Source organism: Perognathus longimembris, chromosome 3, assembly GCF_023159225.1.
Source record: "Perognathus longimembris pacificus isolate PPM17 chromosome 3, ASM2315922v1, whole genome shotgun sequence".
Taxonomy (NCBI): Eukaryota; Metazoa; Chordata; class Mammalia; order Rodentia; family Heteromyidae; genus Perognathus; species Perognathus longimembris.
The window spans coordinates 97,417,129-97,435,229 of NC_063163.1; the positions used below are offsets into that span (position 1 = coordinate 97,417,129).

Here is an 18,101-nt window from a genome sequence, read left to right on the forward strand (position 1 = left end):
AGTCCCTACTTATAAAGGTTAAACTTCACTAACCTTCACCTACATCAGGTGACAAAATGAACAGGACCAAAGGGAGCAGTTTGGAAGAATGGGGCAAAGTCCTTCACTGACAAGTTCCATGACTTGCATTTTAGCCTCGGTGAAGTGAGGAACCATGGGAAATTTTCAAAAGAAGAGGGATGGATCCAATGGTTTCCCAGGTCAAGTTGCAACACATATTTGAGAACAGATGTTTGAGTAGAATTGGTCAGACACATAAAAGGAAGGTGGCCATGATGCCTGGAAGGAACCCATGGATTTATCCCATTACAACCAGAGAGACAGGCAGCCTTGTCTCTTTATTCTGACAAATCATTGTTTTCCTGAATGGCTCCACAGGCCCACACAACTCATTCACTGCAACAAACTCTTCAGTGAATGCTTAAATGCCTCCTTCAAGGTCGGCTCCAATGGTGGCATGTCCTTGGCCTTCAAGACAACTGCATGTGCCTCCTGGAAGAGGTCCTCTCCCACTGCAGCCTCCACACGGCGGCGCCATGCGGCCAGCTTGGGCCGGCTTTCAAACACATGGCAGCCAGCACTCACCGGCTGTGGAGAAAAAATGCAGGTTGGCACAGCCAAACACAAGGCAACATGACCTGCCTTACAGTTTACCTGAATGAATCTTAGTTTCACTACCATGTGTCTAATTGGCTGGGTGGGAGGAGTAGAGTGTGACCCACTTCTATGAGAAACCACAACAAGAAGGCCTCTTATATCCCTATATGAGAACTTACAAAGACCACCTTTTTTGTTGTGCTGGTACTACGGTTTAAGTTCAGGGTCTGAGCACTGTCCCTTAGCTTTTTTTGCTCAAGGCTAGCACTCTACTACTTGAGCAATACCTCCACTTCTAGCTTGTTTTGGTGGTTAATTGGAGATAAGAGTCTTCTTGGAACCAGGGACTGGTGGCTCACACCTATAATCCTAGCTACTCAGGAGGCTGAGATCTGAGGATTGCAGTTTGAAGCCAGCCTGGGCAAGAAAGTCCATGAGAGTCTTATTGCCAATTGCCCACTCAAAAGTCAAAAGTGAAGCTATGGCTCAAATGGTAGAGTACTAGCCTTAAGCAAAAATGTTAAGGGACAGCACACAGGCCCGAAAGCCCTGGTACTTGCACCCAAAAAAAATGATTTCATGAATGTAAGAGGGAAGTGTTTCCTGGTTATGTAGACAATTGTACATATGGCTTCATTCTAAGAAGCTTTTACATTTCATTTAAAAGTCCGTACCTTCTTCAATTTGCTATAGTCTACATTCACTGAGTTAAACTTGCATTGAGCTGGGAACCGGTAACTCACATCTGCAATCCTAGCTTCCTAGGATGCTGAAATCTGAGAACTGTATTTTGAAGGCAGCCCAAGCTGGAGAGAGTCTTATTTTCAATTTAACCACCAAAAAGCTGGAAGTAGAGCTGTGGCTCAAGTGGTAGAGCAGTATCCTTGAACAAGAGAGCTCAAGGACAACACCCAGGCCCTGAGTTCAAGTCCCAGGATAAGCAGGGGGGAAAAAAGAATATTTTGGATTTATCTACCTGAGATAAGAGTCTCACAAACTTTCTTGTCTGGGCTGGCTTTGAACTTCAATCCTTAGATCTCAGTCTCCTGAACAGTTTAGGATTAGAAGTGTGAGCCACTGGTGCCCAGTTTGAAGATAACATTTTATAGATGAAGACTCATTTCAGAGGATGAAATGACTCTGCAAAATCAACATCAGGGACAAAAGCTCCCTCCCAGGACTCTCTATTCACAGAGAGCTACCCCCACTCCATGGCACTCACATGCATCAGCTCAGTGATGGCCACCAAATCAGCCACAGAGATATTGGGCCCTGTCAGGAAGGGCTGGTCCCGCAGGAACTTGTCCTCCAGTAGCTGCAGACACCTGTCCAGTTCAGCTAAAGTGCTTGTCAGTGTCTCAGGGGGTACATTTTGGCCCAGGATCACAGGGAACATCAACTGGAGAGCCAGCAAGCAGATAGAGGATCAGACTCTGCCTAACACTCATCCTTTAGCATACTCCCATCCTGTATATCACAAACCTTCAGCTCTCCCTTGGCTCTTTGCCTGTATGAAGGCTTCCATAGATTCTCACTTTTCTTGTGACTCAGGTTGAACACAAAGTCTTCCCCAGTGCAGCAGCTACTCTGTACCTGCTCTCTCCCTACCTCACACTGTACCAGAGAATTCCCACAAGGGGCATGATTCTGAATCTCCTGGGAGGTAGTTAAAGGGCATGTTCCTAAAACACCACAGCTGGCAGTCTCTAGCATTCCAGGAGTTGGTGTTCTGAGGTTCCAGGTCTGAATAGAATTCCTTAAACAGAAAATGCTACCCAGTACTGGTGGCTCACACCTGTAAAATCCTAGCTACTCAGGAAGGCTGAGATCTGAGCATCATGGTTCAAAGCCAGCCTAGGCAAGAAAGTCTGTAAGACTCTTATCTCCAATTAACCACTAGAAAACTGGAAGTAGAGCTGTGTTTCAAAGTGATAGAATGGTAGCCTTGATCAAAAATTGCTCAGGAGCAGTGCCCATACCCTGAGTTCAAACCCCACAACTGAAACCACAAAAAAGGACCATCACTTTAGCATGTTGGGAGGTATCCCCGTTCTGGGACTCACCTTCTGCCACATGGCCCTGGTGCAGCAACTCCGCAGGGCTGTGTGCTGCCAGGACAAGTACTCATCCACACGGGCTCGGGCCTGCAGGTCCTGGGGGTACCAGTGGTCAGGGGCCTTGTACTTGCGGCTCAGATACAGCAGGATGGCCACACTAGGTGAAAGGGACAGGACTGGAGGATATGCTCCAGTCACTTTTCCACTAGTTATTGAGACAGTTTCACTATCCACAAAGTGCAAAGGAGGAATGTGAGGCTCAGGGAGGTTAGGCGACAACCAAGGTCACACAGCTCTGCCTCATCTGAATGAAAGGTTCCAAAGGAGAAACAAAACCTTGTGGATTTCAGAAGGAACCAGGAGTTCAGGAGAGGTTTCTAGGAGGAAAGGGCAACTGGAATACCACTCCCCACCAGATGTGCAGGATGGACAGAGTCAGGAGCATGGCCACTGTCTTCCTCATACAGCTGGGAGAGTCTTTCTAGGTGACAAGGGGGCACTGCTTGCCACCCTGCCCCACTTCCTGCTCAAATCCTCTATCTATCTCCCACAGGAAGCCCTTCCTGGCCATACTCTTGGACATATCCCATCACATCTGTATGTGCAGCCTCAACCCACAGCTCCTCATGCCTCCCTAGATGTTGGACTCTGCACAGACCATAGGCTCTGAAGCCACATGGCCCAGAGTGTGAATATGACTCTTCCATAGAGGCTCTCTGCGGGCTTGGTAAAGAGTAGTACCACCCTTCAGCCACCAACCTGGGGTCTGGCCTTGGCTCCCTCTCCCCTCCTCTATGACCAATCCTTCAGTCTGACCTTTCCTTTTTTTTTTTTTTTTTTTTTTTTGCCAGTCCTGGGCCTTGGACTCAGGGCCTGAGCACTGTCCCTGGCTTCCTTTTGCTCAAGGCTAGCACTCTGCCACTTGAGCCACAGCGCCACTTCTGGCCGTTTTCTGTATATGTGGTGCTGGGGAATCGAACCCAGGGCCTCATGTATACGAGGCAAGCTCTCTTGCCACTAGGCCATATCCCCAGCCCCTCAGTCTGACCTTGAATAACACTCAGGGCCAGTTGTTGTCCCATCCTACATCACCACCATTGTGGTTTGAGGTCCCAGTACTTTGTACTTGGATTCCCACCCCACTCCAGACAAATAATTTTAAACACAAGGGGGATCACTGCTGTCCTCTGCTCAAAATTGCCAATGGCTCTATTCATCCATAAGAAAAATCTAACTCTTCCCTGTGCCAGAAGCTCTCTCTGCTCTCTTTCCTCTTGTTGTGCTCCAATCCCTGGCCCACTTGTTCTTTAGCTTGTTTCCAACATGGCCTATCTCATGGTCTTCACCCTTATTCTTCCCTCCAATCAGAACATGCTTCCCATATACCACACCAGTTCTGTAGACTCCTATTCAGTTACCACTTGATAGGTGGGCCTTTTGTTAAAATCACTTACCCCAAATTACCGCCCCCCCCCCACACCTATCTTTTCCACAGCAATCACTATATGACTTACCACATGTTTTTATGGATTATTCTCGGCTCCTCCCTCTACAGTGTGAGTACCATGATAGCCATGTTCTCTGTCTAAGCCCCAGAGTCTGGATGGGGCTGGTGTTGTTTGTGTATGTGCGTGTGTGTGTGTGTGTGTGTGCATGCAGAATTATTAGGGTTTGAACTTAGGGCCTGGACACTGTTTCTTAGCTTATTTGCTTAACTGGTGCTCTACTATTTGAGCCACAGCTCCATTTATGGCTTTTTTTTTTTTTTTTGGCCAGTCCTGGGCCTTGGACTCCGGGCCTGAGCACTGTCCCTGGCTTCTTCCCACTCAAGGCTAGCACTCCGCCACTTGAGCCACAGCGCCGCTTCTGGCCGTTTTCTGTATATGTGGTGCTGGGGAATCGAACCTAGGGCCTCGTGTATCCGAGGCAGGCACTCTTGCCACTAGGCTATATCCCCAGCCCCATTTATGGCTTTTTGGTGGTTAATTGGAGATAAGAGTCTCATGGACGTTCTCCCCTGGGCTGGTTTCAAACCTCGCTACTCATATCTTAGCCTCCCAAGTAGCTAGGATTATAGGAGTGAGTCACCAGCATTCGGCACGTAGTGTTGATAGATACTAAGTTCACTGAAGCTTAGTTCAACTCCCCAGGGAAATAACACATTCCCCAAGGATCTATAGGAGAAAGAATTTTCCATCTGCTTGGTGTCTCTCTTCATTTATACTCTTCTTCCTTCTGAGACCTAGGCTAGAGGGAAGGAACCTGGCAGTGAACTGGGCCCTTGATCTTATGTAACTGCCCTTGCCCAGCCTGTTTCCTCATCTGTACAATTTAAGATGGGAGAGAATATGCCAAAACTTCAACAACCCTTCTTAGCCCTGGATCCCTCTGCTAACTTTAGCCCACTCTCTATGCTGAGTCTGGTAAAAAAAAAAAAAAAAAAAAAAAAAAGGAGGAGAAGGGGAACGGGGAGGAGGAGAATAAAAGAAAAGAAACTTGGTATACCCAAGCCCTAGCTTCAGCCTTCAATCATGAACAATAGTGACTGTATCCACAAAGTCCAACTGCAGGCTAGGGATTCATTACCTCTCAGCCAAGATGAAGTCCCCATCCTTCAAGGCTGGCACCTTCTTCAGAGGGTTCACCTGGGCAAAGGAGTCAGTGTAGTGCTGGCCTATGGGAGAGATCGGTGAAAGATAGGGAGAAAACCCTTGAGACTTCTGAGATATTTGCCTGACTTTCCTTTTTTTCCAGTCCTGGGGCTTGAACTGGGTCTGGGAAGTCTCTGAGCTTTTATGCTCTACCACTTGAGCCACAGCTGCACTTCTGACTTTTTGTGGTAAATTGAAGGGTCTCACAGACTTTTCTGCCTGGGCTGGCTTCAAACTTCAGTCCTCAGATCTCAGCCTCCTGAATAGCTAGGATTATGGGCATGAGCCACCAGTGCCCAGGTCCTCTAAATTTTGATACTGTTTTCTTCAGGGAAGAGGCCACTGTGCTGGTCAGTGGATTACAGACGCTGACCCCCATTAGAGTTCCCTGAGTGGCAAAGCCTAGCCCAAGCAAAAACTTAACTTGAGCTTGGAGGGAGAGGGATTCTGTCACACTATAGTCTACACCCAGCCATTTCTGCCCATGGGTCAGACAGTTTAGTCTTATCTCTAAGCTCAAACTCAGATTCATTTTGTGTCATTGGGGTTCCCAGGTTTGGTTTATCTCCATATAACCCAGGCAAGTTCTGGAGGGCACATTAAGATATGTGTGTGTGTGTGTGTGTGTGTGTGTGTGTGTGTGTGTGTGTGTGTGTGTGTGTGTGTGATCTGAGAACCTCCGTTGAACCAGGCTCCAGCTTGACCAATAGGTAGAGGGCTTCTTTTTCCTTGTCCTGAGTGGACACTGTCACTCCTGCCTATTCTTCCTACACAAACTGCCTGTGTCCTGTTCCCCTCCTGCTGCAGGTGGTTCAAGTTGGGTCTACCAAAGACATCCAGTAGGAGGGTTCAGCTGAGCAGGGGTCTTCTGGCCTGTCCAGAAGGCTCTGGATACTGTACCTGCTCTACTGTCCAGTTAAGGCTCTGCTTCCTTCCCTGGATTCTACTCCAGTTGTTTTCCTAGGCTAGCCAGACTAGCAATACTAACAGCTCCAAGTGAGGGTACTGGCCTCCCAATACCCTCTTGGGGAACCTCCCAGCCCCAAGAGCAGTCAGAAGCAAGAAAAAGCAACTGTGGAAAGGAAAGATGTCCAAAGTGGAAGGGCCTTAGGCTGGAGCAGGCAGCGAAAAAGACCCCTGAGTGGTAACACCCAGTTAAAACATCGCTCTCCTGCCTGGGCTGCACATCTGGCACGGCCACAAGGGGATGCCGACCGGTTCACTTCCCAGCCCGGCTCACCCTTGAACAGCTCCACTGTTCGCAGCTGGAAAGGGATGCCGTTCTTCTTCGCGAAGATGTACACGGCACGGCAGGGCTGGGACATCAGGTCGAGGTAGAGCTCTAGGACCATGGCCGGGACGGCGGTGGCGTCGGCTGGCAGACCGGGGAGGCTGGCCTCGGGGTGGGCGGGGGGACAGGCTCCGGGCACCGGGTCGCTGGGCAAGGAACGGCTGCTGCGGGGCCTCCCAGCCGCAGACCCGAAACCCAAGCTCGACTACGCCCTCTCTACCCATTGGACGGTTCCGGAGAACCGTGAGCCAATCAACGGCGCCCCTCCCATTCCTGCTCCCCGGCGGCTACAGTGGTCGGCACCCGCTCACCTGCGACGGGTCCCAAGGCCAGGTCAGGCCGCTGCCCTGGGCTTCAGTTTCCTGGATAAAATAGGGCGCGTCCAGCACACACCCAGTAAATCGAGGATGGAAAGACCCGTGGGTTTTCAGCGTCACCCTCTCTCGGTCTCTAGCAATGGGCTTAGACAGGAGTGGCTCCCACGTCCCCGGGAACAAAAGCACAGCCGCCTCTCCGGCTCAGCGCTCTGGAAGCGGGCTGGGGAGGATGGGCTACGTGCTCTGCCGAGGCCAAACCAACGTCCCGCGAAGGAACCCGCTCTCCCTCTCCAAGCCCTGAGGTCACTTGCTCCTCCAGCGTTCTGCAAGGGTAACTGAGGTGGGACAAAAACTTTTCCACCTCCTTTGTAGAGTCAAGTCCCTTCGATTACAGTTCTGAGGCTCCGGAGCCTGGACTATGACATACTCATTTTCCAAGAGAGCCCTCCCCGCCCCCCGGGGTGAGAAGGACCCCTCCCTAAATATGAAACTCAAGATAATATCCCTTGGCCGGAGGATAGATTATATAAGGAAGCTTAAGGGTGCCTGTGACTTCCTGGTTCTAAACGCACCCCTTTAAGGTAGAGTGTCCTCTTGCCTGTGTGAAAGTCTCAGCCCTCTCCAGAATGAGAGGAAACATATTCCTCTCTCTTTCTTTCCCCCAGCCCCTCAGTTTTCCACAACTCACCTTTGTCCCCAACTATTGCAACATCTCATCTCCATCTCACAACTTCCTTCTGGCTGCCTTCCAATCCAACTGCCAACAGCAATCTAAAATACAATCTGAGCACTCAATTTCTGTTTAAAGTTTACATTTAAGCCCCTGCTGGAGTGGATCTGGATTAGGAGAATACTGCAGTTTGGATTTTCTTCTCCTGACCAATTCTCAAGGATAGATGCAAGATAGATAAGTAGCTTAACTGTACTTTGACCAAAAGGATCATGTCTTAGCCAGGAGTCGTGGATCATGTCTGTAGTAATAACAACAACAATAATAATGATAGCCATTGTTGTTGTTGGAGCAAAAATCAAAAAGGTTGGGTGGCGAGCAAGCAGAAAGCCCACTCCCATCACCATGCTATAGCCTACACATTACATGTTTGCTTGCTTATCCCTGTGCTGTCTGAAAAATCTCCAAGAACCAGAAGGCTTAGAAGTATGTGTGTGTTTTATGTTATCGGCAACCATCAGGAGAAAGCTGATCCTTCTAATTGAAGGTCTGAGAAAAGGGCTCATCTTTCAGATAGAAACCAAGACAGAGAAATCCAGGAAAGAGAATGGTTGAATGAATGACACACAAGCAGAGGTTTGGGCTGAGCCCAGGTTTATTACCCAAACTTATAAAGAAGTGCAGTGATCTGAAATCTGGATGTGAGCTGTTATCATGGCTTTCAGACAGCCTTGGAAGAGAGGATAGGGCTGGAACCTTGGCCTGGAGGCTCAAGGTGAATTTCAACTAGAGCAAGTCACTTTTGTGGGACAATGAAATGAAAAGGGTTGGTGAACTGCCATGGGAAATACGGGAGTGAGGCTTCTGAGCTCAGCGGATCATGGCCAGCACTCCAGGCATCATCTTCTGCTTTAAGGTGAGGTCGGCAGGAGAGCAGTCCTTAACATTCAGGATGATCTCATGAGCCTCCCGGAAGAGTTCCTCTCCTACCGCTGCCTTCACTCTCTGACTCCATGCAGCCAGCTTAGGACGACCTTCAAACACTTGGCAGCCAGCACCCACGGGCTGTAGTAAGAAGGGGATGGAACAGGAAATGATGAGGGAAGCCAAAGGCAGGCCTGATCCACCAGGCTTGGGAACCCAAGATATCCAGAAGGTGTTTCCACACATAATTGCAGATACACAGCTGGGTGGAGGCAGCACTAAACAAGACTTCCAACTGGACACTGGTGGCTCATGCTAGTAATCCTGGCTACTCAGGAGGTCAAGATCTGAGAAACACCCTTCAAAGCTAGCCAGGGTAGGAAAGCCCGTGAAACTCGTATCTCCAATTAACCACTTAAAAGCCAAAATATGGAGCTTTGGCTCAAGTGACAGAGTGCCAACGTTGAGTGACAAAACTAAAGGACAGCACCCAGATCCTGAGTTCAAGCCCCTGTAAGGGCATAAAAAGAAAAGAAACAAAAAACAGGGCTTCAGTTTCTCATGAGAGCAACCTCTATCCAGGAGGCCCACCCTGCTGGAAGTACTCACGTGCATCAGTTCTGTTATGGCTACCAGATCAGCCAGGGAAATGTGGTTCCCAGCAAGGAAAGCTTTGTTCTGGAGGAACTTGTCCTCAAACAACTGCAGAGTCATATCCAATTCTGCAAGGCTGGCTGCTAGCACCTCTGGAGCTACTTGCTCCCTCAGGAAGACAGGTAACATCACCTGGTGGGTGAGCAGGCAAAGTGGGAAATGAGTAAGTCCAGCCTTCAGGACAGTAAGGCAAGACCCTTTACATGATTGTAGCTCCTTTTGCTTCTTCAATGGCTTGGCAATTCTCAAGGGACAACTTTTTGCAGACATATTCCTGCTTCCCCAGTCTCTGATTGTCCTAAGCCTCAGGACATCAGACAGAATGACTCAAACCTCTTTGAAGCCACACCTGTAATCCTAACTACTCAAAAGGATGAAAATCTGAGAGTGGAGGTTGAAATCCAGCATAGGCACACAAGCCTGAGAGACTTTTATCTCCAGTTAAATAAGCAAAAAGCTGGAAGTTGAACTGTGGCTCAAGTGGTAAAGCAGTAGTCTCAAGTAGAAAAAGCCAAGTGAGAATGTGAGGCCTTGAGTTCAAGCCCAAGTGCACACACACACACACACACACACACACACACACACACACACACACACACGACCTCTTTGAAAATGACTCAAATAGGGACCTGAACAATGAATCTAATATTTGGTAATTGGAAACTAGCCTACAAACTAAAATCATGTCATTTCATGATGAGAAAGAGATTATTTCATCTTTGCAAAATCAAAAGACAGTAAACTTAAAATGTCTAAGGCTGCCACCCATGGAACACAGCAAACTATTTGAAGAAATCTTTTGGGCAGGGGTACTGAGGCTTGAACTCAGGGACACTATCCTTTAGCTTTTTTGCTCAAGTCTGATGCTCTACCACTTGAGGCTTTTTTTACACCTCCCCTCCCCCCCACAAGTCCTAGGGCTTGAACTATGGGCATGGGTGCTATCCCTGAGCTGCTTTTGCTTAGGGATAGCACTCTACCACTGGAGCCACACCTTCATTTCTGACTTTTCCTGTGATTAATTGGCAAGTTTCACAAACTTTTCTGCCTTGGGTCTGGGAATGTGGCTTAGCGGTAGAGTGCTTCCCTAGCATGCACAAAGCCCTGGGTTCAATTCCTCGGTACCATATATACAGAAAAGGCCTGAGTGGCACTATGGCTCAAGAGGTAGAGTGCTAGCCTTGAGCAAAAAGAAGCCAGGGACAGTGCTCAGGCCCTGAGTCCAAGCCCCAGGACTGGCAAAAACAACAAGAAACTTTTCTGCCCTGATTGGCTTCAAGCCTTGTTCCTTAGTCCCCAGCCTCCTGAGTAGCAAGGTTTATAGGCATGAACCATCAGCACTCAGCTACTTCTAGCTTTTGGGTGGTTAATTGCAGTTAGACATCTCAAAGCCTTCCCAGCTTCAAATTGTGATCCACAAAATCTCAGTAGTTAGGATAACAGGCGAGAGACAATGACCCATGCCCAACTACAGCAAATCTTTTTTTTTTTAAATAAGGAATCCACCCTAAAATATTATCACTTCAAGTCAATGTACTGTACATAGTTGCATTGCTATAATGTGTGTGTGTGTGTGTGTGTGTGTGTGTGTGTGTGTGTGTGTGTTGGTCTTAGGGCTTGAACTCAGGGCCTGGGCTCTGTCCTTGTGCTTTTTTGCACAAGGCTAGTGCTCTACTACTTGAGCCATAGCTCCACTTCCAGCTTTTTGTTATTGAACTGGCAATAAGAATCTCATTGACTTTCCTTCCCAGGCTGATTTTGGACTTTGATCCTCAGATCTCAGCCCCCTGAGTAGCTAGGATTACAGGTGGGAGTCTCGGTGCCTGGCACACTGCTATACTTTTATATGTTTGCACATACATGCAACACATAAGTAATGCACTACACTATGATATTACAATATATAGTGTTACTAGGTGACTACAATTTTCAGCTCATTTATGCCTCTGCCACATGTGTGGCCCATTAGTGACTGAAATGTTATTACTCAAGTAGCTGTGTCTATTTGATAGTTCTTTCTCCTAAATTTAACAGAATCCCTTACACTATAAGCAACTAGAAAGATATTTTTTGGAGGAAGAGAAGAGTGTTACGGGGTTTGAGGGAGGAGATTCCACATCCCACCAAGAGTCCACCACTCAGAGACAGTCTCAAGCAAAAAAAAAAGGATTTATTGGGGAAGCAAAAAGCAAACTGACCGGCCAGGTATGCAGCACAGACTTGGGAGCTGCGATAGTGAAAAGCAGGCTGACCAGCCAGGGACACAACCGTAACCCCAAGCAGTCCTCAAATTGGGGTTTATAAAGGTAAAAGCATAGCACAGATGTAGGGGGTTGGCACAGTGGGTTGAGCAAGCAACAAGCAAGTGTGGCACTAATGTAAGAGGTTGATGCAGGGGGTAGAGCAAACAAACAAGTTAAGCAAGCTATTTACAGAAGCAGAATTTTGGGGTCAGGTTGACCCAATAATCAAGATGGAGTCAGCTCTACTCCCCCCAACATTTACTACCTCTACAGTAAAGAGATTAAAATACAAATTTTAAGCCAGGCACTGGTAGCCAAAATACACTTTGGCTGTAAACCAAAATAAACTTTCTCTTTATAAGGTGATAACCTCGGGTGTTTTATTACATTGACCAAAAACAAAACAAACAAAAAGGCAGGTGCTGGTGGCTCACACCTTTAATCCTAGATGCTCAGCAGACTGAGACCTGAGGACCACAGCTTGAAGCCAGCCTGGGCAGAAAAGTCCCCATGAGACTCATCTCCAAGGAACCACTCCAAAGCTGGAAGTAGTACTATGGCTCAGGTGGTAGAATGCTAGCCTTGAGCACAAAGAGGCCCCAGCCCTGGGTTCAAGCCCTACAACTGACCCCACTCCCCCCCACACACTAAAAAAGAATTAACAGAGAAATCTTTATTTATTTATTTTTTTTTTTGCCAGTCCTGGGGCTTGGACTCAGGGACTGAGCACTGTCCCTGGCTTCTTTTTGCTCAAGGCTAGCACTCTGACACTTGAGCCACAGTGCCACTTCTGGCCATTTTCTGTATATGTGGTGCTGGGGAATCAAACCCAGGGCCTCATGTATATGAGGCAGGCACTCTTGCCACTAGGCCATATCCCCAGCCCCGAAATCTTTATTTTTTAACTTTTATTTTATTTATTTATTTGGTTGGTTTGTTTTTGTGGCCAGTCCTGGGCCTTGAACTCAGGGACTGAGCACTGTCCCTGGCTTCTTTTTTCTCAAGGCTAGCACTCTACCACTTGAGCCACAGTGCCACTTCTGGCCGTTTTCTATATATGTTGTGCTGAGGAATTGAACCCAGAGCTTCATGTATGCGAAGCAAGCACTTTTGCCACTAGGCCATATTCCCAGCCCCAACAGAGAAATCTTTTAAAGACAGAGTCTATGTAAAGTATTTTGAAAACAAAGATTACCAGGGGTTGTTAAAGGATTTGGTGTCAGGTTATTGGTGCAGGCAATCATTGCAAGTAGCCTTTCAGGCATACTGCAAGTTTGAAATTTTTTTCCAGTAAATCCTATTACCAGTCTACATGTTGGAATGCCTTGTAATAAGAATGGATCCGAGTGTGCTCCTTTTTCATGGCTTCTCTTGACTCCATTTTGTTAGTTTGACTTAAGTAACTCCATTTTGGTACGGGTAGGTTTTGTGTTTCCTACTTGCATCAGATATTTTTATGGAAACATCACTGATTAGTTATTTTGAAGTCGTTTGTCTCTAGGTGCCAGGATAGATTAGTTTGGTCTGGTTTCATGTTGGAGGGAGGAGTTGATGCAAATCACTTTAGCCACATTCAGGGGCCAGAGAACTTCTTAGGTCAAATGTCCCTAGGTTTCATCATTAAGTTTAATTTTTTTTTCTATTCTGATAGACATTGGCTATCATGTCAAAGTCTTGAGCCAGGACTTTATACTGTTAGGTATTATACTTCTGCAGAAATTGGATAGGTAATAGATACAAAGTTTTAAAGGGATAATGTAGCATAACAGTATTAATAGGACAGTGAGAGTTTGCATGAGTTCTGAGCCATAAACTTAGGCCTGCATGTAAACAACTGAACAAATGAAATAAATTGCGGAACAGGGGGAGTTCTATTGAAATGTCTTGACATCTCTGTCTGTTTTTTTAAAATATAATATTATTATTAAGGTATTGTACAGAAGGGTTATCATTTCTTTTTTTTCTTTTTTTTTTGTTGGTTGTGGGACTTGAATTCTGGGCCTGGGCACTGTCCCTGAGCCTCTTTGTGCTCAGGGCTAGAATACTACCACTTGAGTGAGCCATAGACCCACTTCTGGGTTTTGAGTGGTTTATTGGAGGGTAAAGGTCTACAGGCATTTTTCTGCCCAGGCTGGCTTCAAACCATGATCCTCAGATTCACCTTAGGATTATAGGTATGAGCCACCACAGCCCAGCAGGTAACCATTTCTTAAGAAGGTGATGAGTACATTTCTTTTTATGAGCAATGTCACCCCTTCCTTTGTTTTCCCCCAGTTTTCCTCTCCCATCCATGCCTACAAGTTACATGGGTCATTCTCCACATACTGTATACTTTTTTTTTTTTTTTTGCTTACTGGGGCTTAAACTCAGAGCTTTGCACTCCTGCTTAGCTTTTAAGCTCAAAGCTGGAAATCTACCACTTGAGTCACACCTCTACTTTCACCTTTATGGTGGTTGATTGGAGGTAAGAGTCTCTCCAATTTGTCAGCCCAGGCTAGCTTTGAACTGAGATCCTCAGAGTGCATTCTCTGAGTAGTGAAGATTACAAGTGTGAGCCACCAGTACCCAACATTTTTCTTTTTCATTCCTTTCTTTTTGTGCTGGTATTGGGGTAAACGAAGGGCATGGGCACTGTTTCTTAGCTTTTTTGGTTCAAGGCTGGCCCTCTACCACTTGATCTACATCTCCACTTCCAGCCTTTTCTGGTGAGTTGGATATAAAAGTCTCATAAACATTCCTGCAAACCAGCTTTGAACCTTGATCTAAAGATCTCAGCCTCTTGAATAGTCAGGTTGTTGTTTGTTTGTTTGTTTGAAGTGGTACTGAACTTTGTAGGACATGTGCTTGCTAGGTAGATATTCCACTGTGGAGCCACACCTCCAGTTCAAGGTACTTCATTGTCTACTCTTCTTTTATATACAGCATCTGGTACACAATAATAACTTATGAAACATGTATAGCAGCAGGAAAGTAACCAGACACTGATGGTTCATGCCAGTAATCCTAGCTACTCAAGAGGCTGAAATCTGAGGATCATAGTTCAAAGCTATCCTGGGCAGGAAAGTCTGTGACACTTTGGTCTCTAATTAACCACCAAAAAGTTGCAAGTAGGGGCTGGGAATATGGCCTAGTGGCAAGAGTGCTTGCCTCATATACATGAGGCCCTGGGTTCAATTCCTCAGTACCACATATACAGAAAATGGCCAGAAGTGGCGCTGTGGCTCAAGTGGCAGAGTGCTAGCCTTGAGCAAAAAAGAAGCCAGGGACAGTGCTCAGGCCCTGAGTTCATGGCCTAGGACTGGCCAAAATTAAATAAAAAAAAAAGTTGCAAATAGAGCTGTGGCTCAAGTGGTAGAACACTAGCCTTGAGTACAAAAGCTCAGGGACAGTGGCCAGGCCTTGAGTTCAAGCCCCAGGATCAGCAAAAAGAAAGGATAAAGATGGAGGACGAAAAAGATGATGATGAGGAGGAGGAGGAAGAGGAGGGGAAAAAAAGGAAGAGGAAGAAAAAGAGAAGGGAGAAGAGGAGGAGGAGGTAAATGTGACCCATAATCAATAAGGGAAAAAAGCAATAGAAAAAGAACCACAGAAGACTCATGTGTTGAAATTAACAAAAGGCAAATGTTTAAAACTTTAAAAGAAAATTTTAAAGAGAAATGGAACTCTGTAAAAATGATCGAATGGAATTTCTAGAAATGCAAAGTACATTTCTCAAATAAAGAACGTATTAGATGGGCTTCACAGAAACCCAGACACACAACAGAAGGATTAGTGAAGTAAAAAACAATAGTAAATAGGACTGGAGGCATGGCTCAGTTACAGAGCATCTGCCTAGCAAGACTCTAAATTCAAATTCCAGTATTGAAAGGAGAAAGAGGAACAGGAGAAAGAGGAGGAGGAAGAGGAAGATGAGGAGGAGGAGGGGAAAGGAGTAAGAAGGCGGAAGAGATGAAAAAGAAGAGGAGGAAGACCCAAAATGAAAAGAATTGCCTGAACCACTTACTGTCCTTCCCATCATTCCAACCTCACCTTGTGCCACAGGGCCCGTAGACAGCTTCTCCTCAGGGTTGTGTGCTGCCATGCCAGGTACTCATCCACACGGGCATGGGCCTGCAGGTCCTGAGGGTACCAGTTGTCTGAAACCTTGTATTTGTGTGCCAGGTAGAGCAAGATGGCCACACTGTGTGGGAGTGGGGGTGGGGAAAGGAGGAACATCATAATGGGTGGATGAAGGACCCTATACTAGGGACTTGATCTTCCTAACCTGCCCTCATTTTCCAAACAAAGAAAGTAGTCTTTAAAAGGGGAAGGGATTTGCTCTTGCTGTCAGAGATGACAATCTTTCTGAGGCTAATTAATAATCAAGTTCATCTTACTGACCAGAGAAAACTCTGTAAGAGTGACTCATTGAATGTTTATTTATGTGGTACTGAGGAATAGAACCCAGGGCCTCATGCATGGCAGGCAAGCATTCTGCCACTAAGCTACATTCCCAGCCCTCATTGAATGTTAAGAAGTAGTTTCTGGCCAGAGGATTAGGGAGAGCTTCTTGGAGCAGATGGCATCCAAGCTGAGCCTGGAGGAAACACAATTCATGCCAGTCTGTCTCCACTCTCATCCTTGGGCAGTCAGACAAACCTCAGATGACCTAATGTTTCAACATTGCCTGGTGAATTGTAATAGCAGACAGGCAGAGGCCTGGGTTCTAGCTCCAACTTTCTGTGGGATGAACCAAGGGGCCCTTTGCTCTGAGGACTTCAGTTTCTTTGTAACAGACAGGACCAGATGGTGTCAGCAGCCCTGGGAGCCTGATTACCTCTCAGTCAAGATGAAGTCCCCATCCTTCATGGCTGGCACCTTCTTCAGGGGGTTCACCTTGGCAAAGGCATCACTGAGGTGCTGACCTGCAGAGAGCCCAGCATGAGAGAGTTGGGAGTAGAATGACGAGTCTTCCATGTAGCCTGACCCACTCCCAGTTCCCAAATTCATGGCTCTCCTCCCCAGTGAGTTACTGGAATGGGAAAGGCTGGAGGGGCTACTGTGGGAGAAGGGAGGTGGGCTGCTCTAACATCTGCTGTAAAATAAACTTCCACATTCTTTGCCTTATTAAGAGACTTGCCTCACTTACAGCCCTGAGACACACAGAGGCCTCTGGTACTCTGGTCCCTATTTGAGCTTATCTCCAGAGCTTTTATTTGCTCCTGAAGATGCAACCATAGAGAAACCATAAAGAATGCTTGTCTCACTGCTGCTTTGTTCAGTATCGCTCAGGGACTCCCCATTACCTTGGGTCAGTTGGAAGTTCTTCAAAGTCATGCACAATTGCCTTTTCTCTCTTGCCTCCTGGCCACCCTCTTATTACCCTCCTTATGATAGCTCCTTCCCCCAGGAACTATCTGCTGCATCCCTATATTTGGCAGCAAACTTGGATATTCCATTGGCCCTGGGGCCCACTCTCCAAATGATTCTATTAGCCAAGGGCAATCCCTGTGCAGTAAAAGCAAGGTGGTCACCTGAAACAGGGAGGGAGACATGAAGTTTTAATAGAGGAACAAGTAGAAAGTCAAAGGCACAAAGGCAGGAGATGGCCCACCATGGGGGCAGGTACACTGAGTAGAAAGTTTAGCTAAGTGGCATCTATTTTCCTATCCAGCAACATCAACATGGGCATTCTGCTGCCAACTGGTTGCCACTCTCTCCTACCACTTCACCCCCACCAGCTGCCATCCCCTCCTACCACCCCCATTAGCCTCCACCTTCCAGCTGTGTCCTTGATGGCCTGGGAGGCCTGCCAAAGCAGCAGACATCCTGGGCTCAGAGTCCAGAGCTCACCAATCCCTGCCTTGGGGGGAGGGGAGGTGGGGACAGATACCCTCCCCAGCAGGACAACCTGAGGCCAGAGGCAAGAGGAATGAAGGGGGAAGACCCTTCATCAGCACTAGCACAGGGAGAAGGGCAGGACTAGAAAGCCAGACCTTGGCTAGAAAGCCAGGCCTCCCCAGGAGAAATGCGTCCTTTGGAGGGGCTGCTAATCTCAGCACTGGGGACCACAAAAGAGGGGCCGGGCTGTCAGCCACAGTCTGTATATTTGATCCTCTACTCCCTCTTGTCTGGCCATCTCTTTCCGGGAGGTTGTTTATCCCTAGGCCGAGGCCACACCCACTTCAGCTGGTTTAGGCTTCTTTTCACCATGCCCTCCCTCTGTATCTCTTTTCATGCCCCTTCTCCCAGCTTCTCTTCAGCTGAGGAGCCCTTGTTGTCCATTCCATGGGACAGCAGGGTATGCCAGAGTTATCTTGAATCTTGGATCTACCTGACAGTTCCCCTTTCTCATTCAGTCTCCAGATCAGGTTAGCAAAGGCCCCAGAAAGTGGGGGGCACCAGACGAGATCTCCTAAGCTTTTTGCTTCCCAGTCTGACCCTCCTTCTTGGGTGTCCCAAATCTGAGGCCGACCCACCCTTGAGCAGCTCCACTGTGTGCTGTTGGAAGGTTATGCCGTTCTTCTTGGCGAAGATATAGATGGCACGGCAGGGCTGGGACAGCAGATCCAGATAGAGTTCCAGGCCCATGGTGGGAGTGAAAGCTTAGGCTGCAGGTCCCTGGGGCTGAGATCAGGCCTGGCGTGGCCACGCCCCCATGGGGTGGCCCCAAGCTCTGGGACAGTTTACTCTGCTTTCCCACTGACCAAGGAAGGGG

At 47.4% G+C, this 18,101-nt stretch overlaps 2 protein-coding genes across 2 annotated transcripts; both read right to left on the reverse strand.

The window, feature by feature from the left end:
- Positions 1 to 306: 306 nt before the first annotated feature.
- LOC125349418 (glutathione S-transferase theta-3-like) lies at positions 307 to 6,865 on the reverse strand. Its single transcript, XM_048343552.1, has 5 exons — positions 6,546 to 6,865; positions 5,241 to 5,328; positions 2,661 to 2,811; positions 1,820 to 1,996; positions 307 to 588 (listed from the first exon to the last, which is right to left on the reverse strand). Exons 1-5 carry the CDS (start codon positions 6,655 to 6,657, stop codon positions 394 to 396), a joined length of 723 nt encoding a protein of 240 aa, XP_048199509.1. The 5' UTR covers positions 6,658 to 6,865; the 3' UTR covers positions 307 to 393.
- Positions 6,866 to 8,216: 1,351 nt separating this feature from the next.
- On the reverse strand, positions 8,217 to 17,981 carry LOC125349417 (glutathione S-transferase theta-1-like). The gene is made up of 5 exons (XM_048343551.1): positions 17,863 to 17,981; positions 16,221 to 16,308; positions 15,434 to 15,584; positions 9,117 to 9,293; positions 8,217 to 8,648 (listed from the first exon to the last, which is right to left on the reverse strand). The coding sequence occupies exons 1-5, from the start codon at positions 17,972 to 17,974 to the stop codon at positions 8,454 to 8,456; spliced, it is 723 nt and encodes a 240-aa protein (XP_048199508.1). The 5' UTR covers positions 17,975 to 17,981; the 3' UTR covers positions 8,217 to 8,453.
- Positions 17,982 to 18,101: the final 120 nt, after the last annotated feature.